This window comes from Notothenia rossii (assembly GCF_949606895.1).
Source record: "Notothenia rossii genome assembly, chromosome: 7".
In the NCBI taxonomy this organism is placed as follows: domain Eukaryota; kingdom Metazoa; phylum Chordata; class Actinopteri; order Perciformes; family Nototheniidae; genus Notothenia; species Notothenia rossii.
Genome location: NC_136905.1, coordinates 61,358,986 through 61,372,723, shown reverse-complemented (window position 1 = coordinate 61,372,723; position 13,738 = coordinate 61,358,986). Strand labels below are relative to the sequence as shown.

At 41.1% G+C, this 13,738-nt stretch overlaps 1 protein-coding gene across 5 annotated transcripts in view; it reads right to left on the bottom strand.

The window, feature by feature from the left end:
- Window position 1: 1 nt before the first annotated feature.
- Window positions 2-13,738, bottom strand: part of rock2a (rho-associated, coiled-coil containing protein kinase 2a) — a 65,920-nt gene continuing 52,183 nt past the window's right edge. The window contains exons 16-33 of one of the 5 annotated variants that reach the window (XR_013810516.1): window positions 13,199-13,305; window positions 12,429-12,588; window positions 10,391-10,551; window positions 10,051-10,235; window positions 9,885-9,954; window positions 8,863-8,966; window positions 8,503-8,689; window positions 7,980-8,073; window positions 7,796-7,890; window positions 7,436-7,624; window positions 7,090-7,258; window positions 6,591-6,661; window positions 6,399-6,487; window positions 5,733-5,811; window positions 5,388-5,646; window positions 4,529-4,742; window positions 2,918-3,046; window positions 2-2,074 (exon numbers count right to left, since the gene is read on the bottom strand). Coding sequence is in view for 3 of the 5 variants with exons in the window: in XM_079694740.1 (XP_079550866.1) it covers window positions 3,323-3,401; window positions 4,529-4,742; window positions 5,388-5,646; window positions 5,733-5,811; window positions 6,399-6,487; window positions 6,591-6,661; window positions 7,090-7,258; window positions 7,436-7,624; window positions 7,796-7,890; window positions 7,980-8,073; window positions 8,503-8,689; window positions 8,863-8,966; window positions 9,885-9,954; window positions 10,051-10,235; window positions 10,391-10,551; window positions 12,429-12,588; window positions 13,199-13,305 (2,312 nt within the window). In the remaining 2 variants the exon portion in view is untranslated. The other 4 variants (XR_013810517.1, XM_079694738.1, XM_079694739.1 and 1 more) reach the window with 4 other exon arrangements.

Below are 13,738 nucleotides of genomic sequence, written 5' to 3'. Positions count from 1 at the left end.
GGCACATCCATGTCTTTATTGTTGAAGTTATTATTATAGAGCCGTTTGGTAGCAAACATGCAATCTGGATGTAGAGCCCTTAAATACAAAGTGGACAAGGCTGTATAAATAATATAATGTGCACTGTATGGCATGTAAAATATAGACTGTGTATATTCATATGTATAAAACATGCTTCTTGGTTAAAGGAGAGCACTCGGCACGCACACACACACACACACACACACAAATAGTTACTCTCCGCCTGCTATATAAGCCACATACACAACAATGTGCCCAAACTCGAGTTTGGTTACTTTTAATACAAAAATATCAGGACAAAACACTTTTAGAAAAACTTTGAATGGAATAGTGCTGCTCAGTATTTGACTCATGGGATATGATTGCATAACCTTCATTGTTTTTGCTTCTTATGGGTAGATTTACGGAGGCAGATAGTTGCCAACGGCCCAAAACACTTCCATTAGGAGAAACATGCAGCAGCTTCACAAACGAATCAAATATAAAGAAACATCTTCACCAACATGACAATACATGTTTAGCGCTGAGTAAACGAAACACCGCAAATAAAAAACGCTGCAAGAAGCTCAAAACACAACAGAAGCGGATACACTTAAAAGTGAGGCACACAGCTAGTTGGCCTGTTCCATAAGTATTCTGTCGGTATACTAGAAATGAGTGGGTTAGCTTGCTAGCTTGCTAGCTTACAGCACATCTGCAATAATATCAGGACTCAAGTGATGAAAATGTTAAAATATGCAAATGAAACATTTTAGGTAGGTTTCCAGTGACAATTGGCCAACTTTATTAACCCCCGAACGTCAACAAGCGCTCCCGTCCCAGCTGTGTGCGTCACTTTTTACTGTCCTCGTTTCCGTGGTGTTTTGACATGTGTATGGGCATCTATCATCAAGTTGGTGAAGATTTTTCTTCATTTGCTTGTGTTTTTATATTTGCAGCGTATTGGTAACTTCAGTGCATTGCTCCTGATGGAGATATGTTGGGTCGTTATAGCCTGTTTGCACCTGTCGGCCCCCGTATAGATTCCTCTAAATCCTAAGAGGTGGAGGCCTGAAAAGGCAAACACATGCAGGTTCACTCAGAGGAGTTGGTGATGAGGGCAGGCTTCAGTCAAGTATATTTGGATAACGTAATACAATGCCTGCGTGTCGTCTCTGGTAAAGTACATTCAAACAACAAACAATGAGTCGAGCTCGTTTCAGAAAAGTGTTAACGGTGCACCCCTTGAATTCAGTAAACATTAACCCTCATAACTGACAGTGCAGGTTTGAAAGATTACGGGGGTTGTGAGGATCTCATGTCTAATCTAATGCCATCTGTAACGAGCAAGCGGTGATCCAGAGCGAGTCAGAAATCTGAATAAGAGGCACTCAAGGAATTATTTGCTGAATCCCGGGAGGAATATGACACTCCTTCCCCTCACAGCTGCTTTGCTTAAGTACCTTATTCAATTTGTGACCCGTGTGAAGCAGAGTTGTGGGAAGCTACAATCAATAAAAGAGTTTGGATAAGTGAGATCAAGTCTTCCGCCATTACAGAACGAGTGTAGTGTTCCCCCTTTATACCCTTCATATTGTTCATTATACACACGGTTTTTTTTGGCCACAAGAATCCCCAAAGGCGGTGAGGAGTTTTTTCTGTCGGGTCCTTCAGTCAGAAAGTGTCCTTGTGAGGTAAGTGTGTCCCCTTGTCGACTCATAAGAGCTCTTTTGTGTTCTGTGGGAGCTGAACGAGCCACTTCAGCCCTCAGACACTTCATAGGTCTAGTGGAGGGCCCGGGAGGAGCTAATACTCTTACAATATATCCATCATGGTGTAGAGATCGCGGGTGCTCAGGTGAGTTTGATTACCCGCTGGAAATGCCCCGAAAAGAAGTTCAACGGGTAAAAAAAGGGAATGCTGACTGTCACAGGCTGAAGCACGGCGGGTGGCTTGTGGAGATGTGATGGGTTCAGTGTGCTGATCTGCAAACGGAGCTTTGTGTATTCTTCGATTTAGGAGGACACCCCCCACCACCACATCCACGATGCGCTTCGATCTCAAGCGTGGTTAACTGGAGGAAGAGAGAGAAACAGATGTGACATTAGACACAGCAAACACTGATCAGAGGATGACAACATGTCCTCACAGGATATAAACGACACCCAGTGAAGAATCCTGCAGTTAGTTTTGAATTGTTGGTAAGATATATTGAATATACCTGGCGTAGCTAATGACTATCACAATTACATGAATTCGTCTTTTCTCAAACCAAATCAATAACAGGTTAACTGTTAGAAGTTAATAAGAAATCATTTGTCTAGGTTTTGATAAAAGTTTACCTCACTAATGCAGTTTTACATAAATTGTTTTAATTATAACCACCTCTTGAATTATATTTTTTTTAAAGAATAGGGGCAGTGATATATGCTGAGAGAAATTTGACATGTTGAAAAACAAAGGCATCAGTGCTCTCTGGTGGACAAACTACATCATGAAGACACTTACTAATACATACCAAATATAGGTTTTTATATCTGAATAAGTACATCAGTGCTGAAACATTAAACTATATTGTACCCTTTTGAGTTACCCTAAGTCCTTTTATTGCAAACAATGATGAAGTAACATTAAAATAAAAAGAGAAGACCGTATTTCACATCAAAAAGCAAGCCAGAGATATGGTGATTAAATACAATCAGTAATGCCCCTGATGTTCTTCCCTAAAATGAGTTATGAAAAGAACCATAAAAGTGAAAAAATACATGCGAAGGTGATTCAAGCTATGAGTGACCCTGACAGCATGCACTGGGCCAAACATGTGGACATAGCCCTCCACCAGCACCACACTGACAACCAGGACTGTGTCTCAACAGTTAAGTGCAAAAAGACACCTTTTGGTTGTAAACACACATACACACATTCAGGGATTGAGTCTTTTACAGGGAAACGTCTGGGCAAAGGAGGGGGGAGAAGTTGTCAGCTGTACCACTGTGTACTCTGGGTGTCCTCTCGTTTCAATTTGAAGCCGTTTGACCTGCGAGGGCTGAGGTCACGAAGGGGGAGACATGTTTAAAGAAGGCCGTTAACAGAATGATGTGACTGGAGAACAGCACCAGACGTGATTATTGGTCTCACGTAGTGGAGACTCTCGACACTCTGATTTCTTTTACCAGTATTCAAATTTGATTCTCTTTTCAAATGACAGCAAATTGGAGCTGCCGCTGTGTAAATTGAAGATGCCCCGTTGAATCGGTGTTACGCTGCCACTGAAATTATCACACTGCACAGCACAGCACACTGCACAAAGTGTTACCATATATCAGAAATGAATAGAGGAACAATCCGCATCGATATCATCCAAAGCCCAGTGCCAGTCCTGGAGACCAAAGTCCTCCAATCTGAAAGGGAGGATTAGTTTTTGATGGCCTGCTCAGAAAAACTAGCATCAAGAAAAAGGATAACTATTCTTTCTAAGTGTTAGGTTTGCCTACTGTTCTCATTCAAAGAGATGTTTGGGTTGTGTAAGTTATGCTGAGTCACACAAGACTGAGCAGATGGGAGAAGCATCGTGTATACAGAGACCAAAGCTCCGACAACTCACTTCTAAAATGTTGATACAAAAAGACGTTTATACTCCTCTAAAGAAAGGCTCCACTGCATTCATATAACTGTCCCTCCAAAACAAGTATAGACATATCCTCATTTCGTTTGTGATGACTGTGGGTGCACTAGAGTCGAGAACAATGAGTATCTTTAAAATACTTTATACTATTATAGTGTCTAACACAATTAGTCAGGAGGGAAAACCATTGGAACAACAGCTGCACCAGGGGAATTAGCTTCAGCGGCCATGAAGGGTGCGTTACCCTGCAATAACTTCTACGTGATTTTGGATTATGCCATGCGTTTCTTCAAAATCATTTTTACATTTTCTCTAATCCATCAACAAAGTTTGTGTGTTGATGTATGCATATGTAATATGCTCATTTTCAGGTATATATTAGAATGTAGTGTCTCTACTGTGACGTGTCTCCGTGCTTTAATGTTCAAAAGGCTCTTTATTTATACTGCAGCACCTCTTTCCACCCTCTGTCTGAAACCAGAGCCCAGTCTGCTCTGATTGGATAGCTGGCTGGTTCTGTTTTGATTGGTCAACCGCTTAGAGATGTCCCGCTCGTTAGTCTATAACGAACAATGTGTTTTAGAGCTAGCCAATAGAAGCGTGAGTGTTAGGGAACACAGAACCTACAGAACACACTACAGGAGAGGGGAGACTGTGACCACTCCCCGTTCATCTGTTTGCATAAGCAAAGAAAGCATTAACACAAACTCTAACCTGTATACAGATAGTCCATTTCAAGAATGTCCTTTTCCAATGGCGTGTAGTCAAACCCAGAACCTATTCCATGCCTCCTGCATATACCAACACTTAATACAAACTAGAATGTTGATTACTGAAATACTTGTTTCTCTCTAAAACTGGTCCATGAAGCTCAAAGCGACATGCCCTCTGGTGCTGTGCTACCTGCTCTTGCTGATGGGGAGCTGTCGGCTGGGCCTCCTCATGGACTGGCTGGGCTGGACCTTCATGGAGGCGCGTGGCGAGGAGCGTGCAAACTGCTCAGGTGGGGGGGGCTTCTTGGGAATCTTCTTGACCAGTCGGCTCACCCACTTCTGCTGCTCCTCCTGCGTCAGAGCCAGCAGCAGCAGGTTCTTGGCTGAGGACACGTCGTAGTGCACTGGAGGGGGAGAGAAGAGTGCTTTTCAGTTAGTAGGGCTGCTGGGCTTTTTGTCCTCGTTTTCTCATGTTGGACTTCAGATTCAACGAATACAACGAGACGCAGTTTGCATCCAAACAGAAAGTGTAAAGAGTAGTAACGTGAATTAGTTTCCTTATGATGTACTTAGTTTTATATGCAGGATTAGGATCTGGGAAATATGGCGTGAATTAAATATGACCACTGCTACATACCTAGATATCGATATATTTACACAATGACAATTTTGATAACAAATGATCAGTAATGGTTATATAATGACTGGATGGAGAAAATAAGAATATCAAAGTGTAGAAAGATCTCAAAAATACAATTTACTGTAACCAGGAGAAGATAACAATGATGCAATATTACAACATACAAAATCTAAGGTATCTGGTCTCGTATCAAGATAGCGATACAATATTGATATATTTCCCAGCCATACTTACTTGTTTAACGATGTCAACAACTTTTAAAGAACAGTTTTATTACATGTAAAATGTTCAACAGAGTTTGTGGAAGTAACAACACTGGTTTTAATTCAAATGTATTCTTTGTTTGTATATCTTAGAGTTGCACTTAACCTGCACCAACAGCTGTTATACGATAGATGTGTGGTCCTACCTTTGCACGGAGCGATGATCTCCTCCTTCTTGTCCATGTGGTCTTTGTGGCACTTGATGTGGCAGCGCCGGCACTCCAGGGCGGGGGGGGGTTTGAACATGTTCCACAGCGGCTTGGTGCACGCCTCACAGTTGGTGGGGAAGTGGTAGAGGGTGGGGATGAACTCGTGGCCCTTGTGGCAGATGTAGCTGGACTTCTCTCCGCTGGGCAGCGGGTCCTCGGCCTCCTTTTTGCTCTCGCCCTCATTGGCATAAAGAATCTGGAAAGATGAATGGGAATACTCAGAATGTTTGACATATTTGATTCTTTCAGCACAAAGAAAAAAGAAATCCGTAGATCACAGACCTGGAATATCCTCGGGATCTCTTTGGCATCAGCACGGTACACGTCTGTTTGAGTGACAGGCCTCACATGGAAGAGTTTGCTGTGTGAAGAAAGAGTGTTTCATAATTCAAAATCTGAATACTTTATTGATCCGGGGGGGAAATTGAGTTTGGTGACAGCTGCTCCATTTAAGAATATAGTCAAATAAATAATTGTTGTTTCTTTTGCCAACGAGTGTGGATGCAGTATTATGTGATTATACCCATTTTATTTATTATCGACTGCCTGTCAACACTTTTTAAAAATGTATTATATGTTTAATATACATTTTTAAGTTTTTTGTATAATTATTTTTCAAAGGAAAAAAAGAAAAAACTGCACAATGTACTACAATATATAAAAACAATAAATAATAAAAAACGTGTACAATATTTGCCGTGGTGAAAACCAGATTATTGCTCAAAATATACAGTTATAATCCAAATATTTGTATTTACTTATCTTCATATTTTCATATATACACTTTAAATAAGCCAATTCATTAGAAGTAATGCACAGTTGAATAATATATAAATAAAACACAAAATGTTTTATAGCTTTTAGCTGCAATGAAATGTCAGCTGTACCTCAATGCAACACTAAATGGAAGCACTTTGCTCTCATCACAGTGTAACGTGTGACACTCACTCTATATCCAGCACCATGTAGGGGATGGAGTGCTCCTTGTCCAGCTCGTTGTTGTAGAAGAGGATCTTCTTGCTGCTCACGACGACATACTGCAGCAGAAGGAGAGAACACACATTGGGGAGGTTGTGTTAAACCATGGAGAACTTGTTAACCTACATCACTCTGATGCATCCTATGTGAGCAGCTGCATACCTTCCTCTCCCAGCCAAACTTCTTGGTGTTGTTCCTCACAGGGAGGGAGAGCCAGCCCTCCAGCCTCGTTTCTGAGAGAGGAGGAGAGATTTGTGTGAGCACAGTGATCATCTGTCTGTTTCAGAAAGGCCATTAAATATGGATCGAGGTAGCAGAATATTTTGTTAGTTGAAAACATGTTATTCATTTTCTCAATGATTATATCTATCTTTTTTCAATGTATTAGATTTCTAGACTCTGTTCTGGAGTCATTTGAATCCACGAGTCTGAAACAATTCCACACAGCAAACACTAGTTTTACACATGTGTCCATATAACAACAGGAGGAGCCTAATATGCATGTTCAACTGTGCAGAAACACCAGCTGAGTTTGAATGTAGATTTAAAATGTAAATGCCATTCGAACTAAAGGAATATTGTAACTATTCAGTACAGCCCTCAAATGAACATGAAGTTGGATAGGAGCCACAGTTACACTCCCCAGTCTCAGAGCTCTCACCTCCGTACGCATCATCGGTATCAAAGTCCGGCCCGCTGCAGACGCTGGCCGAGTCCATGGACTGAACACTGAGCGTCTGCAGGAGGTTCCTCAGCTGCTCGATGTCGCTGTCCTTACTGTCCAGAGCCATCTGCAGCTCGATACGCATCTGACTCTCCTCTGACAGTTGCTGCGCATGAAGAACAGAAGGAACAGTCAAAGATACGGAAGGAGGAGAAGAAACACAGTAGACATGCTGCTCTAGTCTATAGAAAGCTTATTATCCTACACAGTTGGACTGTTGCCTAAAATGACATTATTAATGATAAGTGATTATTCTCAGAGGTCAGAACAGAGGGGAACTGACCGCCTGCATCTCGTTGATCTCCCTCTGGTACTTGATGATGCTGCTGTTGAGTTTTTCCTTCTCCGACCTCAGCTCCAGCTGCAGCTTCCTGTTCTCCTTCTCCTTCCTCTTCAAGTCTGTGTCATTACCACGGCGACTGCCTCCGCCACGGTCCTTCCTGTTCATGATCTCTGCCAGCTTATTGACGGCCTGTAGGAGGACACGAGTAAAACAGTTCAAGCTTAAGCCTGTTTTCAGAGTTGTACAGACATTTTGTGACGTCTCTTTCCATTTTTAATCAAAACCCTTCAAGCTGACGTCTAAGTGTATAACAAGAAATGAACCATGTTCATGGAGAAACAAAGTTTGGAACAGTGGTACCTGAGTTTTCAGCGTCTTCTCTGATTGCAGCTGCTTCTCAAAGGCCTGCTTCATCTGGCTGATCTGCTGCTCCCAATCCTTCGACTTCTCTGATTCTGAAAGATGAAAAAACTAAGTAACGTTATCCCTGACAATATATTGCTTTTAATACAAATTAAGTTTGGTGCAAAACGTTTTTATTGACCTTCTATTGCCTCGCTCAGCTTGTTGTTCAGCTCCTCCTTCTCATTGGCTAGGTTGGCGACATCACTGGTCAGGGTCCGGTTGGCTTCCTCCAGCTGCACCGGGCGGGGAAATATTGTCATATTCACTACGTATTTTTGTTTTAAAGGGCTAGCTTGGAAGTTTCACAATAAGACAATAAAACGTATCAATCAAGGACCAGCATCTCACGTGTTAAGGAGCGTTAAATTCATGTTTTTGTCAGTAGTTTAGTGGCTTTGAAGTGAGCATAACTAAAACATGTACAACTTGTATAAACCAATAACCATGTTGGCAGAAGGTTTTATCATATTCTTGTTATAACTTGTTTATTGATTGCCAGTGCATTCCCTTCAAATTACAAGCTTTGGTTAAACTGACCCTATTTTAAAAAATGTGCTGGATTTGAACTTGATTGTGATACTTCAGTAACAAGGTGAGCTATACACATTGCCTACTGTGATAAACAACTGCTTTTCATTCAACTGTGGGTGGATGCAACTCACAGAATTGATGGTGATGTCCTTGTCTGAGAGCTCCTGGCGATGGCGGGCCATCATCTCCTTCAGCTCCAGCTCCTTCATGATCTTCTCCTTCTCCAGGTCCGAGTACTGCTCCTCAGCGATGGAGCGCGCAAGCTGCTCCGAGTCCGCCTTCGTCAGGGTGATCTCCAGCTGAGCAGCCAACGAATCTCTGAAAGACATTTTCAAAAACAAATTAATGAGAGGCTGAACAAGCGAATCCCAAACCCAAAAATCTACATTTATATTAACTGATGGCTTCTTCCTCATTTGGTTTCAAAAAAGCTGATGAGGTTTTGTCATGAACTTTAAAGTGTATAAAAAAGAAACATCTTTATTTTGTACCTCTCCTCCTGTAGCTCCTGCAGAGACTGCTGAACATCTTTGTAGAGTTTGTTCCTCTCCTCACAATCCTCCTTTAGTTCCCGAACCTGGGTCTTATACAGGGTCTGGAAAATACACACACACAGATACACACGATGTGATGCAACCCCTTGTGTCTGAGCACATTATGAATACAGCAGTCTACTACTGTGCTTTGCCACTGGGAGCACTAGAGAAGCAATACAACGTTTTATAAAAGCCTTTCCTAATTAATAATGAGAATAAAGTATATTCTACGGAAACCCTGAGAGGCGAGAGAGAAAACAAATCAGGTGAAAAAGAAAAGCGGAACAAAGCCAGGATAATTTTTCAAATGAGTTCAATTTTTTTTTTTTACCAATTAAGTATTTGTTGTTGTAATACACATGTTGGCCACAAAAGGCAGAAGTTCCCCCATTAAAACCGTTTCAATCAAAATATCGTCATAGCAAATAATTTGTTTCACTTGTCCTTAAATCATAATCAAAGGAGAAAACGATTTAGAGTTTAATAAAACAGATACGTGCTTTAATATGCAATGCAATTGTGCTCATGTATTTGTAACCGTGCTCACGTGTTTTTGACTTTGATCATGTGAGGGACTGCAGATAAAAATGGGCCTGTATGGATCAATCTGGCACAGTTACATGATGGACTCAAGTTCTTGTTTAATGCAGGATATAAATAACCAGAACGTTTTTTTCTCTCATGGGCCTCTGATGGCTTCCATATAAAAACTATAAGCCATAAAATGAAAAATATAATCAAGGAAAACATGTAATTTGGGTTCTATAAAGCATGATATTCATATGTAGTACATATAGGAAGAAATCCTTAGCTATTTAATACAAACAGCAGCATGCATTAGCTAGTGAAATAAGGCGATGGTGCTATGGTTGCAGGCTAAAGCCCACACACGCTGCATGCAAGACGCAGAACATTATGTGTTGCACTTAGTCCTTTCACATCCACATGATTCATCACACAGCAGAATAAAGACTCACAGAGAAATACTGCTCGGCTTCCAACTGGTCCTGTAACTCCTTCATTTGCCCGTCTGTGTCCTGTCTTTCTCTGCCGTCACAAAAAGAAGAACATTACTCATCATCCTCAAATATGAATCTTTGAGTATGAATGCTTGAAAGGAGACAGAGAGAAAAGTGAACGGACTTGCGCAGCTCCTGGTTCTGTTTCTCCAGGCTGCGTTTGATGTCCAGTAGGTGGTTCATTTCCTGCTTGAGCTGCTTCTCGGAGGATCGCAGAGAGTTCAGCTGCTGGTTCTGAGCCTTCAGGTCGTTCTGGGTCAGGCTCCGCTTCTGGGTCTCCTGCTCGATCTTCAGCGTCAGGTTCTTCACCTGAGAGAATGGAGAAAACACAAAGGGAATGAGAGGATATTAGTTAGATCTCTGTACTTCCTGTTTTCCATCAACTAAATAAGCTGCCAGACTTGTTTCCTAGATGTTGTTTCATATCGAAACACAAACTGCAGAGGATACAAACAGTCCCTCACCTCCTCAGTGAGCCGGTCCTTGTGTCTGCGCAGCTCGTCCAGCTTCTGCAGAGCCTGCTTGTAGTCACAGTCCATCATGCTGCTGTGCTTCTCCAGATCCAGGATCCGGTTCTCCAGACGAATCTTAGCCGCTCGCTCCTCCGCCAGCTTCTGCTCCATCTCTGTTTGATCATATCAATATGTTATCCACAGGTTAAAGTCATGTTAAAGAATCACTTTTGTATTTTTCGCCCTGGAACCTTTCCCCCCATTATTCTAGGTTTCAAATGGGACCATTTGTGTCTGAGAACATTAAAAGAGATATAAAGTGTTTCTTTACCTTTCGCCCGGTCTGACATTTGTTGTAATATAGTTACATTAACAAAGTCTTGTTCTGACATCATGTGTCGTATCAACATTGACATATTTAGCTAATTATTTAGCCATGTCATTGAAAAGTCTTTTAGACCACACTAAGCTTCAATCTCTATACCAGGACACAACAACAACAAAAACATCACTTCTATTGGATGTGCAGCAAACTGGACCGATATCAAATGCTGTTGCTCCAAACTATCACTTAGAGATACGATCATGTTAAATGACCCTGAACAAAGAAAACCTTAAATCAATATTAATGAGTATGTAAATTGTTATACAATTATGATATATATACTATTTTAATAAATGGACATTGTATGTACGTAAAGCGCTTTGAGCATTTGGAAAAGCGCTCAAATACATGCAATGAATTATTATTATTAATGATTAATTGATTATCATGTGACTCGAAGCAATGTATTCAGGGAAGAAGGAGTCGTCAGACGTGTCCACTATGGATGTTAAGATTCACCGATTCGCATCGGTGCACCGGCATAAACGTTCAAGATGCGAGTGCACCGGTTGAAAGAGTGCTCATTGGCTACAGTTTGGGTTGAACTCGCGATGCATCGATTGTAGAGTCTTTGCATCGGTACAAAAACGATTCATTCATATAATATCCCCTCATCCTGTCAGCACTCAGCAGAGAAGATCTTTGATCTTTGCTTCGCACTACGGAGGCTGAGAGTCTGAGTTATCAACACACATGGAAGTCGAGGAGAAAGAGAAACACAGCGCACCGAAAAATACCTACAAATCAAACGTTTGGCAACACTTCGGATTTTTCAAGAAAAACGGTCAACTTGAAAAATCGCTCGCAAATTGTAAACGATGCCGTACAAAAGTAGTACGAGGAGCTTAGCGACGCACATAAAGAGGTGACATGGGGTCTGCGGCTGAAAAGAGAAACCTGAAAGTTAGACTATGAGTTAAACCACTCGGTGAGGTGTTCTGTCAGAGAGAGTGGTGTTTAGTTTACAGCAGCCTGTGACGGCCAATAACAGTTGAAATGTCTTCCTTACTGTGAGCAGTTATGAAATACCTGTTTGTGAAAAGTTATTTGTATTTTTTATTGTTCATATAGAACCCACTGCTTTCTGCTCACTGGTGAGTTAGCCTATGAGTGTTAAGCACATCAGGCTGGCAGCTGTATGGGCATTGCTCTATGGTAGCTCTTATTTGTACATTGTTAATCATGGGCAATGCATCCTTACATTGTTTAACTGTGAGGTGTTATACAATTGTACTGTAAAAAAGAAACAGCATGATGGGATGTGCAGTAGTAGTAGAGAGAACCAAATATGTAAAGCACTTTTTTGTTGATTTATGATTTGCTTAATATAAGGAATAAAACAAAATCCTCTGTCGTGCCATATTGAAGTATCATTATTTTTGCATCGTATCGCCCGAATCGCATAATGTTAAATCAAATCGTATCGAACTGTATCGCACCAGGGGTGTATCGTATCATATTGCCTGGTGCTTCAAATGTATCGTTAATGTATCGTAGGCAATGTATGGAGATGCGCATTGCATCGGCCTCAGTGTCCACAGGTGCCAAATGACTTCACTAATGTTAAATTCATTGATTATCCTTTAAAAGACCTTCTGTGTGATTGACCAAACTAGGATCATCAGAGAATGGAGGTCAACAATGATGTCGGGAGAGGGCCCTTACCCTTCATGGACTCTGACTTGGCGCCCTCGATGGTCACTTTGATCTTGCTCTTGTCTGCCAGCATGGCCCTGGTGGTCTTATGAGAGGCCTCCTCCTGCTCCAGCTCCTGCTGCAGCACCTTCAGCTGGTAGGTCAGATCGATCTCCTTGTTGCTCTTCTCCTGCGCAAAGAACACGGAAAAAAGAGACGTTGTGATCATCCAAATGAGCAAAACTCAGGTAAGAGCCATACATTGGATAGCATAATAATGCCAACATCCCCATAAGCTTAACTTCAGACTTCTGGAAGTAAAGTAAAGCTCAGATAATGAGCCCTAAATGAATGTCATCTGAAATCTTTACCAAATAATGAAAGCACTGAATGATTAAATTACATTATGCCCTTTTGATTATCAAGGCAACCAAACAAACATCAGCAGCTGATCCATGTAAACACTTACAATGCTAAACATGGCAGCGATTAAGTAAGGTTATCAGAAACCTTTTTAGAAAGATCAGTTGTACAATAATTTCTAAAGAATAAGGCTTTAAAACAGTCTAATAAATCAGCCTGTGGATTATCTATTGACCTCTGTTGTGATACTGCAGCAAACTAAGAAGGCAGGGGAACGAGCCAACACACTGCTTTAATTAATGATGTCAATGTTTTAGATAAAGAAATCAACCCTGAGGTATTCATACAACATTCATTAACCCTGCCAGGTTGTAAATACAAAAAAGTTCAAAATAAAGTCCATATAAGGCAAATACAAGCAGGCTTTTCTGGTTTACCTTCTCCAGGTCGGTGTGTTTCTCCTGAAGCTGTCTCTTCTCAGCCTCAGTTTTGGACAGAGTTTGTCTCTGCTGACGGGCCTCCTCCTCGAGGCAGGAGATACGTGCTGCAGGACAAAAACAAGAGTTCTTAGATCAGTTAAAGTATTAGAATAATACCTCCAACTAGGGATGGGTATCGCTAAGGTTTTAACGGTACTATTACTTTTATCGATACCGCTTATCGGTCCGGTCTTTTAACGGTACTCTTATCGGTTCTTTTGGAGAGAAAAATAAGGTAAACTAACTAAACAAATTGTGAACAAAACTAAAATTGTTTTTTATTTAAATTAAATAAATAATATTTCACATCAAAACAAACAACAGTGTTTAAACAAATGGTATTAAATAATGTGATGACAGAATAGCTGAAACTTTAACAAAATAAATAACTCAGTTACCTCTAATCATTAACCCATGTTTGCATAATGTAGTTAACTCTGTGTGTTGCTGCTAGCATACATAACACCTGACGTGGAAACGTTACTCGTGGATGGGGGG